This window comes from Octodon degus, unplaced genomic scaffold (assembly GCF_000260255.1).
Source record: "Octodon degus isolate 3935 unplaced genomic scaffold, OctDeg1.0 scaffold00420, whole genome shotgun sequence".
Classification (NCBI taxonomy): domain Eukaryota; kingdom Metazoa; phylum Chordata; class Mammalia; order Rodentia; family Octodontidae; genus Octodon; species Octodon degus.
Window position 1 is genome coordinate 38,392 of NW_004524996.1, and position 12,049 is coordinate 50,440.

The following is a 12,049-nucleotide window of genomic DNA, read 5'->3' on the forward strand; positions in this document are numbered from 1 at the left end:
TCTCTCTCTCTCTCTCTCTCTCTCTCTCTCTCTCTCTCTCTCTCTCCCTCTCTCTCATATAATTTCTCCAGCTGTTTCCAGAACTATTTTGAATAAAAGTGGAGACAGTGAATATCCTTCTCTTCTTCCTGATTTTAAAGTGAAGGCTTTCAGTTTTTGCCTATTTCATATGATGTTGGATGTTACTTTCCCATAGACAGCTTTTATCAGATTGAGATATAGACCACCTGTTCTGATTGTTTATAAGATTTTTATCATAAATGCATTTTAGATATTGTCAAAAGCTTTTTCTGTGTCTATTGATATTATCATGATTTTTGTCATTGGCTTTATTGATTTGGTGTATTGCTTTTATTGCTTTGTGTGTGAGAGCTGTCTGGAATGACGTGGACTGACTACTGTATTTACATATATGTCTTACATTATTCTACAGATATTAGTAAGTTACAGGAACTCAGTAGCAGAGGGTTATCTATATCAAAGATATACCAAAATCAGATCATAAAGACGTAACACAAGAATTACTAAGCAGAAATTAGAAAGGAAGAATTATTTAATATCACTTTTACAATCATATACTACAGGATTTGGTAAATGACTCAGTTCTGTTGCTCTGACCTACAACAAAATACAAATTTGCCACATTTTTCATAGTCATGTTAAGACTATACACATTATGAGATCCTCAGCAAAATAATAAGAGAAATAACTGATACCCCTAGAGAGCTCAACTATGATCTTTGAACTTGGTAAAGAAAGAGCTATGAAAAGGAAAGTCCCTTTTCCAATGTGAGTGAACCATCACATTTACAGTATACCCAAAGCTCACTTTTCAGCAAAAAGTATCAAAGAAAAAAATGAAATAATAAAATATGATGCATTTACAAAAAAGAGAAATTGCCTACATAAACCTTAGAAATTTCAGAAACTGGATAGACTAAACAATTATATATCCATTATCTTTAAAATATTTAAAAGCTGAAAGAAAATGAGAAATACACTGAAGGAAACCAAAGACAATGTGTATGGTGGTAATGCTTAGCTCATTGCTCCACCATATCTTTCCTGAAATTTGGTTATGGGATTATATCTCCACTAGATTATCAGCTCTTTCTCCAACAGGATTGCTCCCAGAACAAGAGAGGAATTTAATGCTCATCTGCTGCAGAATCTGTCATGATGGATGTAGATCTCTGACATTGTCAATTCTATTACTGAGAACCCAGGGTACTGAGGCTGTGCTTGGCAATACCACATCCTCCAGTTCCCATTTACACACTTGAGTTTGTCTTGAGAGCTGTAGCAGGTGTTCTCTGAATCATCAGTTGTGGTTACTATATGATTCGCAAACCACCACATAGATGTTATCTAAAACATCATTGGATATGGGCATTTTCTTAGAAAGTCTCCCATGATGAAACATCAAAAAACCAGTGGGAAGCATAAAGGCACTGAGCCAACTCCTCCCACTTCCTCTGCTGGAAGATAAAAGACAACAAGGACAAAGCCTCAGAAGTTCTCACCTGGGAAGCCTCCTTGGGAAGATGCAGCTTCTTGTGCTCCTGTTGTCATTCTTTCTGCACCCCAGGATAAGGGCAGGTAAGTTACCATCTCCACCACCCTGAGCCCCAACCCCATTCTACTGAGAACATGGTTCCCTGTCCTTCTACACACCCTGATTCTTCAGCCTACCAAGATAGGTCTGAACCTGACATACAGTCCCACCAGAGAACCTCAAGTATGGCACTGGATAGGCTACCAGAAACTTTACTCACCAAGAGCCAGGAGACACTATTCCTTCACTAGACCACACCTTTGTCATTAGGAAAGTGAATCTTTCCTCAAAGTGCATGCAAAGGGTGAGAAGTTACAGGAGAAAATATTAAATTCTCCTGGAGAGAGCAGAGCACTCCTGTCTTCTGTGTCTGGGAGGAGAAAGGTGTTGTCCTCATCAGTTGCTTAGCAGAGATGCCCAGAACTTAGAGACCAAAGAATGCATGGACTCACTCTCCCCAGAACACTTCTTTATCCACCTATGCTTTTCTCCTGAGCCTCACTGGTTTCCCTGATTCCTATTTGAGGTACATAGGCAAACTGTAACTTCTCTGGCTTCCAAAGTCCTACCAACACTGCCCTACCAACTTTTATCCAAACACTGACTGGAGCTGTTCCCTCACAATCAATGAACAGTTCTGAGGAACCCACTACTTGTCAGGCCCTGGGCAAGAGGATCACACAACACCTAAATACACCTGAAATGTTGCCAGTAGGAAGCATCACCATGCTAGACATCACAAGCTTCAGAGATATTTAGGTACTCAATAGAAATGAGAAGTCTGCAGATTTGTGAAAAGCATCTGGTAATTTATTTTCTCCAGATAGGTATGTTCATTTCTAACTTTTAGGAAAAGCAGTATTTCTAGGCCCAGACAAGATTTCCCTCCCCATGCAGATAAGGCTGAAGCTCCTGCCTCCAGGTTCCTCCCAACAACATTGCTGACAAATGTACAGCAGTTCTGGAGCCACCAAGTAGATGGTCATATGTCTTAAAGGCAGGTTTTTTTTTTCTTTCAGAGGAGATCATCGGGGGACATGAAGCCAAACCACACTCCCACCCCTATATGGCTTACCTTGAGTTCTGGTATAAAAAATTTGTAAGGCACTGTGGGGGCTTCCTGATACATGAGAAGTTTGTGCTGACAGCTGCTCACTGTTTGAAAAGGTAAGGAATGTGGAACATCCCACAACCTAGAGAAACACTTCTCAGGGTCCCTTCTTCCAAAGGAGATACCTGAGGTCCTAGAGACACACAAGCATGAGATTCTTTGAGGGTGAAAGGGGGCTAGTCATATCACAAGGGGAGTCAAGCAAGTTGTCACCCAAGGAGTTGCCAACATAGGAGGACTAGGGCAGGCAAGCCTGATATATTAAGACCTTCCCCCATAAATAGGCATAACAATAGAAAGTAAAGCAATTTCATGTGTTTTCCTGGAGGTAATTGAGCTCTGAGAACTTTGATGAATTGGACCAGGATTTTGGCCTGTGTTACTAAGAAGCAGAGGGCATAGTCACTCAGGCAGAAGGCCCTCCTATTAGTTGGAGCTCAAACATGTACAAACTATAGCCTACTCCTTACAGTCCCTGGGATGGGTGCTCTGAGGCTTCACATCCCTTAACACATTCTCCTTTCTGTACAGCCCTGGGTACTCACAACTTCTAGATACAATAATCCTCCTAGGGGCCCACAATATCAAGAAACAGGAGAAGACTCAGCAGCTCATACGTGTGAAAAGACACATCCCACATCCACAATACAATCCATGGAAAGTCACCAATGACATCATGCTGCTGCAGGTAAGGCATACATCTCTATTGTCCTTGCTCTCCTCGCACAGGAATTCCCCTCACACTGGAACTCTGCCTCTTTCCTTTTTATTTTTTTTTTACATGGTCTCACTACATAGCTCAGACTCATAGTGATCCTCCTGATTTCTTCCTTCCTAGTTCTGGAATTCTTCTTCCATATTTTCCATCATGTCCATCACAGTGTCCAAGACCCAAAAGCACAGGTTGATCTGTACTCTTTTACTTCTTTTCCATCAGCTGGAGGAAAAGGCACACCTGACTAGAGAGGTACAGCTTCTCAGGCTGCCAAAAGGCAAGTCTGAGGTGAAACCAGGTGCTGTGTGCCAGGTAGCTGGATGGGGACGGCTGGCCAAAGGGAGACATACAGACACACTGCAGGAAGTGGAGATGACAGTTCAAAAGGATGAGGAATGTGAGACCCGCTTTCGTTATTACAATGCTGCTACAGAGGTGTGTGTTGGAGACCCAAAGATTAAAAAAGACTCCTCTAAGGTGAGACAGGGGATCTGTCACACTTGGCCTTGGGAGGAAGGGTTTTTTGGACAGAGCCAGGACCAGAAGACTCAAGGAGCAGATCTTCCCACCTAGTGGCTGTGATAGTTCTCCCTGAAGAGAGAAAAAGGGTGCTGTCTGAGCAACTAAGTAATTAACGTATTTACCACTTCAACAAGTGGCCTGTGGGCAAGTGTCCCTCTGGAATCAGGAGTTTGTAACAGGTGGCCTAGCTCACATCCCAGGCATTAGATGCCATTCCATGAGTGTGCAGAATTTTAGCTAACTTGTTCCCCAGAACATTCTGACCCTTTTGGTCAATGGGCTCATCTTTCTGCTCCCTGTCTGGACCCTTACCTGTCTCCTGGTCCTTAACATAGCCAGAAACCAATGGTCCCACAGGACTCTACAGAGATGAGGTCTCAGGAACTCGTGCACAGACAAAGGCTGATCATGTAAATGAATTAAAGCATGAACAATATCTATAGTCAGAGCTTGACAGCTATGAACTACAGGGTCTGTCATTCCCCCTTTCTCTCATCAGCAGACTTCAAGTAGTACTTCAAAGGGGTATAGGATATCAGGGGGAAATGTCTAGTTGCACTCCTTTATGGCCTCACTCTCTATTCACAGGGTGACTCTGGAGGTCCTCTTGTGTGTAATAAAGTGGCCCAGGGCATTGTCTCCTATGGAAGAGTAAATGGGAGAGCTCCAGGTATCTATACCAAACTGTCATCCTATCTGGACTGGATAAATAAAACCATACAACAACACTCACTGTAAGGAGAAGCTAAGCCCCATCTGTGAGCTACCATCTTTCCTGGCCCTGGGTCCAGAATTGTTCTAGTACAGACACCAACACCAAAATAAATATCTCATCTTAGTATGAAGACCAGTTTCTTGTTTCTTCATTTACTTTCCTTCACAGAGACAAACCCCATCATAAGGAAATCAGGGACACAATTATGTGGATTTCTGCCTCCACCCTTGCTGCTCCCTTCAATATCTTCAAACTTCCCACTCAAAGCTATAAACCAGGTCCAAATAACATGATTCCATGACAGCCTTCCCTTTTGCAAGGACAGAAGCTAAGCAACATCAGAATATGTGTGTACAGAACTTCTGGGTCTTAGGGTGAACATGTGACTTTATGTGTCACATGTCAGAGAAGAAGGGGAATAATTTCATGGGTGCTTCAGATCTGTAGAGCAACACTGGGGTCATCACTCAGTCCCATGATACTCAGTAAAGCAGGATCTTCTTGAGCAAGACACTTCTCTCCCACAAGTTCAAGGATAAAGTGGCTCCGGAGTATTTGCAGTAACTCTTCATTTTCAACTGAAATTTATTTCCTTCCACTTCTCCTCTAAAACCAAAACTAACCTAGGCTTATAGTTACCCAGCTGAAAATTCTTGTTTTCTCTTCTGACAATTGTCAGAGCCCACCAACTCAGGTCCTCAGTAAGTCACAAGGATTCGATATTGTTCCTTCCTTAAATGCCTCCATCTAACATGTAGAACCACATGTGGTTCCATGGAATGCCCATGGAAGACAACGTTTTTGGGATAAGAACTCATGGCCCCTCCTCTCACTTAGGCATGACCTTTTACCCCTGTGCTCTCTCATAGGCTCAGAGGCCCTTGGTCAATGAGCCACCTGAGTCCTCGTCACTCTATCCCTGCTTATCACAGTTGGCCTAATGTAGAGTGTGCCTAAGGAGAGTCACATGGAGAGAAAACATTCTCTCAAGCTTTCACAGACAGCACATTGGCCAAGCAATGGCCATGACCCATCCACATAGCTGACACTGACAAAGGTTCTAAAATCTGAGGTACAGGATCTCAGGATAAATCCTGAGGGGATTTCACTGACCTAATCAAACCCAAAAGCTACAACTCTTGTTGCATAGGTCCTGCTTTATCTTGTTCTTAACCATCCAGCAGAAAAGTATAAAAACAAAATATAAGAAGTAAAGCCATGCTGTTATGTTGAACTGTAGGGGACTCAGGTCAACAATTTCTGACATTGCCAGTAAAGAGGAAGACCCAATACTATTATGGGCTACTAGACTCTCTTAGAATATTTTGCTGCATTTACACACCTATAATATTCAAATAATGGAACTTAACAAAAAAAGGATATACAGATGAATGTCCATTTTGTATGTGTGTATTCAAAGTGTATAGGATAGATATATAGTTATATTCTCTTAATGAGTAGAGTGATTTGTTCTAATGGTGTTTGTAAATAGGATATCATGTCTGCATCTTGTACAGCAATTAACCACTAGGAAGAATGTATGCAATGTGTTAATTATTGAAACTGTCCTACCAATTTGGTTTGAAACTGTCTCATTGCTATTTGTTTCTCAATAAAATTATGGAAAAAAATAGGAAGAGTCCCTCAGCACACATGGACTGTATCAGTCTTTTGCCTTTCAAAGGGCTCCTCTCTACAGAAGGATAGGAAGACATACTGGTTTCAATCAATCAACAAATAGGCACACAGAGTACTTATTAACTGTCTATTCTTAGGGATCAGCAGTGAACATAATAACAAGGCCTAGTGAAACTGGAAATGGTAAAAACTTTCCAAATGTATTCAGTCTGATGCCCAATCTCTGAGCCTTCAGTTCAGGACTTGGAAAGCTGTGATTCTCCAGCCATGCGCTCACTACTCAATGCCCTGAGTGAATAAGAGCAAAAGATGGGGAAATATCAGGTAACTAATATGATGTTATCATGAGAGTCACTCTAAGGATTGCATAGGAAGATTCAGTTAAGTTACAACTGAAAAGTAAAGCTGGGGTTATACTTGAGCCCTTGGTCACAGGTTGCAGACAGACCAACCCTACCCTGATCCCTATTCAAAGTCCTTGACAGGGGGAAGAAGCTGTAGGGTTTTCAGAGCACTACCAGTAGAAGGCAAACAGACTTCCCTTTTCTATCTTCTGGGAGATTCTGGGGGTCCTCTGGTATTGTAACAAAATAATCCAAGTCATTTTATTCTATGGAAGAAATAATGAAAGATCCAAAAAATTCATTACAAAGATCTCTCCCTTTCACCCTCAGTGAGGAGCACCATGGGACTCTTATACCAGCAGGCATAAAATTGGTCTCACCTGTGCCTCACCAGCTTTTCTGAATGAAAGAAATGGTCTCATGAGCATGGACCATGGGGATTGCACTGTGATACTAAATAGTTCACAAGAGTAAATGTGGGGTCATGGAGATAGATCAAGAGACTAAGCACCTCCTTAGGCAAGCTCAGGGACGTGGGTTCCATCCCTGGCACCACATGCCGCAGTGGCCCTTCCCCCTGGGAATGCTGAGACAGCCATAGATTCCAGACATATTGGTATATGTCTACAAACCCAGTGCTAGGGAGGCTGAAAATAGGATAATCACCATGAGTCCCAGGAACATAGAGATCCTGTACTAAATACATGAATATTTTTTTAAAGTAAATGTAGCTGAAGTACTAGTTGTTCACAGAACCCTGGTGACTATGAAACTGCACGGCTTTAAGTTCTAGTTGTGACTTCCTGTTTTTTCCTTTCTTCTTTTCTTCCCTTACTCCCATGTGGAGCTTCTCCCTGTGAACTGTGGAGCATGCAGCATTAGGAACTCTCCTCTGATACACAGTCCCATGTCCTCCTTGCATAATGCTCCAAATATGAAATCACTGGGCTTTAGGAGCTTCTGACCATCTTTAAGCCAGCAACATCCATCAGGCCCCCAACAATTTGTCAAGGAAGGAAGCAGAGGAGAAGGAGTAACTCCAGGCACCCAGGAGGCCAGGGCACTTAGATTCATGGTTCCCAGTCCTCTCTCCAGTGGGAAAGATTTCTCCTGATTCAGTGCTGTCTGCTGCTTTAGAGGCTGAGGTGGGCCTCAGACTCCCAGATCCAATTTTCTGCCCTTTTCTGGGTCAGGACTGAGTTCAGTCCACCTCCTGTCTCACTGCCTGGCCTTTCCATACCATCCCCATCATCCCACAGTGCCCCTAGCCAAAATCCCCTTTACCTTCCAGTTCTTAAGCCACCTTTCTCTCCTCTACCAACACATTTCCCCTCTCTCACTTTTCACCGACCAATTTGTAACTCTCTCCACTTCTACCTGGGTTGGATGAGCCCTGTTCTAGCCCAGCATCCCCACAGGGCTCAGTATCACCTCCTGGGCAGAAACTCTGTAGTCTGAGCCCTTTCAGCCTAGCCTGGCAGTAGAGTCCAGGCTCCTCATGCTGGCAGGCCAAGGTGACATCCAACCATGAGATAGAGTGCCTAGGGCTCCTGCATGGGGAGGATCACTTAGGTATCTATCCACAAACAACTTATCGATCTATTTCTTTATAGGAGACACATAATAGGCTCTGATCTCACCTTTAAACATCCCTCAGGATTAAGAAACTTTCTCTAAATATCCCTGGTTTTTCTCCTTCCACAGGGCCGGTCAGTTTAACCCAGAGAGATTTATATTTTGAATTCACTAGAAATCTTATTCAAAAATAACTAAATTATTTGTATTTCATTTTGTTTGTGCATGATGCTTTCACATGCTTGCTATATTTTGCTTCTGGTGAACATTTACATGTCACTGGAAGAGATGGTGATTCTGGCATACTGTGATAACTCATTGGGGCCATTGTAGTCTGAGGCCAGAAGTGTTGGAAGACACAAGAGGTAGCACACTCTGGATGAATTTCCACTTGCACATCTTCAGCATGCTACAATTCAGATGTAAGAAAGTTGTGACATAATGACCTTACTTAGGATCCTATATCTGTAAAAGCATGACTGCTGAGTGGTATATGACACAACAAGATAAACTCACACCAGCCAAGTTAAATCAAGTGAGTCTATTATCAAAAATAATTTCTGAATATTTATCTCTAATATATCACAGAATAATAGACACAATTGATAAATAAAATTGCATCTATTGTAAAGCTTTTGCACAACAGGGAAAACAACAGTGAAGCATAACAGGCTATGGCATCTTGGGGAAAAATATCGGCCAACTATTCTTCTGAAAGAGGGTTAATATTCAAATATATAAAGACTCTTAAACTTAATACCAATGAATACAGGGCTGGTGTGGTGGACTACTCTTGTAATCCCATCACCCAGGAGGAGCACTGATAGTGCCAGGCAAGTCTGCAGTAAAAAAAGGAATTTGAAGTTAACCTGATCTCTATAGAAACACCCAGACTCAAAGAAAATAAAATGATTCATAAGTGGCAATTGAACTGAATCAATACTTCTTGAGAAAAATGTGTAAATCATCAATAAGCACATAAAAAGTGTTCAAAATATTTAGTCACTAGAGAACTACAACTCAAAGTTACGTTAAGATTCTATCAGAGAAGGCAAGTTGAGCCCAGACTGCTTCAGGGCCTTGGTGAGCTCTGCTTTGCCATCCCCACAATCACGGCAGCCTCACTTGGCTGCATCAACACCCCTTACCACATCACCATGAGGAGAGCATTGTGATGGAAGTCTCAATGAGTTGCAACCCAACACCTTACCATTAGACATCTTGGCTAGCCATATTCAGACTTACACCATTGTGGGAGGCTTGGGAAAGTGTAGCCTGACTGCCGTCATCATGGGAAGCATGTGTAGTTGCAGCTGACCTCTACCCTTACATTCTTAAAGCCACACTGAACAACAGAGAGGGGGAGGTTGGGTGAGCTAACCCACCTGAACCACTGACCCAGAAGCCTTCCTAACACTCAACCCACACCTGACCTCGGGCTGCAAAGCACAGGGAAGCTTAAAAATATCAAAATAATGGAGAATAGGACAATTTCCAGCCTCCAGCACACACATAAAATATCCAGGAGATAAACACATAGTAGAACTTAGAAGTCTCCAACTTGAAACTTCTAAAGTGATGGCAACTGAACTAAACAAAAAAATTCATCAACCTATGCAAGGATCAGTAATAATCTTTCAATTAAAAAAGAAATGATGACAATCATGAAAGAATTTCTCAGTGTATCTCAAGAAGACAGAAAAAATAGAAGAGAATATAAAAATGATTGAATTAACAATTTAGAAAAAATTACAGTACATAAATTATATTCAAACAGATATCCAGGAAATTAAGAATTCCATTCAAAGCTGGCAAAGTTACTTGAATAAAACTGAAGATAAATATTTAGACCTTGAAGACAATATTTTGCCTAGTGATGAAGAAGGAAAGATCTCTTAAAAATAACAAGGAACCAGGAAATAATTCAACAGCTTCACCATGTTGCAAAACAAAACAATATAAGACTGAGAGGTGTCAAGAAAATAGGAGAAGTCAACACAAATTACATAAAAAGACTACTTGCAGAAGTTGCAGCAGAAAATTACCCAAGCATTGGAAAAGAATCTGACATACAAATTCTTTTAAGTGAGGCGCAGAAAATTTCCACCATCCATAATCAAATGTGATCAATGATGTAGTGCATGCCTAAAGAGAGTCACATGGAGAGAAAACATTCTCTCAGGCTTTCACAGAGAGCAAATTGGTCAAGCAATGACCATGACTCATCCACATGGCTGACACTGACAAAGGATCTATATAGTGCAGTACACGGTTTTGAGATAAGTCAGCAGGAGACTTGACTGACTGTATCAGATACAAAAGTTACATTTTTTAATTATATAAGTCTTGCTTTATCTTGGTCTTAACCATCCAGCAGAAAAGTGTAGAAGTAAGGTATGAAAAGTGAATTCATGTTAATATGCTAAGCTGTGGAAGGCTCAAAGTCATCAGATTCGGACATTGCCAGTCCTGTGGATAACCCATTACTATTGTGGCATACTGGACTATACTGGAATATTTTGCTGAATTCATGCACCTACAATATTTGGATAGTAATGGAATACCCATCTCTGAAAAAACTGAACAAAAAAGGTGATAAAAATGAAGGACAATTTTGTTTCTGTATACACAAAATAGAATAGATGTATAGCTACTTTCTCTTAATTCAATATAAAAAGGATCTGTACTAATAGTGCTTGGACATGACATCATGTCTGTATCTTGTGCTATGAATGGATACTACAAAGACAACAATATGCAATGTATTAATTATTGTATCTCTCCTACCAACCTGTTTTGAAACAGCCATATTGCAATTTTTTCTCAATAAAATTAATAAAAAAATAAATGTTCACCAAGACATATAATAATCAAGATCCCAGAAGTTAACCATAAAAGAAAAACATACTAAAAGCTCTTAAAAGAAAAAAAAAACAGATCACCTAAAATGTAAAGCTCATCAGAATCATGAAAGATTTCAACACAAAGTAATAAGTCAAGAAGAGATTTGAGTGCAGCACTTCATGTCCTGAAAGAAAACAACTTCCAACCCAGATGATATACACTGCAAAACTATATTTCAAAATTGATAGAGGAGTAAGATACTTCCCTGACAAAGAATACCCAAAGAAATTCATAATCATCAAAAGAACACTTCAAAGATTACTGAAAGATAATCTAGAAAAAGGTAATTTCAAGAAAAGTACCCAAAGGAAATATCAAAAGAGAAAAAAATTAAATAGAGAGGAAATATAGAAAATAATCACAGAAGAAAGGGATGACAGAGATAAACAAGTACATATCAGGAATAAACATTGGTATAAATGCACTCAATTTGCTAATCAGAACAAAAAGAGTAGCAGAGCTGAGCAAGAAAAAACAATCCAACAAAATCATATATATAAGAAACACACTTAACTTAAAAGGATGTAATTACTAGATGTAAGTCACAGGATAGAAAACAGTCCACTCCTGTGACTGGAACCCAGAATTGTGCAGGGGTAGTTATTCTGGTTGTTAACAACATCAATATCAAACAAAGAATGATCAATACAAATAAATAAGTTCAGTACATACTTGTTAGGGGAACACAACACTGCAAGAGGAAGAGATAACAACCATAAATATATATGTACTCAATGTAGGGGCACCCAATTATATTATATAAGACAAATTTTAATAGAAAATAAAAATCAAATGAGCAATAACACAGTTGTACTGGGGGACTTTACCAACATAATGAAATAAATAGACAGATCAACTAGGCAACAAATTTAGCAAAGAATCAGAATTAAACCAAACATATGAAGAAATGAACTTCCTAGAACTTTACATAGTGTGACACCCAGGAGCACCAGAATACATACTCTGCTCA

At 40.4% G+C, this 12,049-nt stretch overlaps 1 protein-coding gene across 1 annotated transcript; it reads left to right on the forward strand.

Moving 5' to 3' along the window:
• Positions 1–1,544: 1,544 nt before the first annotated feature.
• LOC101589284 (granzyme B-like) lies at positions 1,545–8,999 on the forward strand. The gene is made up of 6 exons (XM_004648494.3): positions 1,545–1,599; positions 2,575–2,722; positions 3,198–3,354; positions 3,604–3,858; positions 4,492–4,627; positions 8,950–8,999. Exons 1-6 carry the CDS (start codon positions 1,545–1,547, stop codon positions 8,997–8,999), a joined length of 801 nt encoding a protein of 266 aa, XP_004648551.2.
• Positions 9,000–12,049: the final 3,050 nt, after the last annotated feature.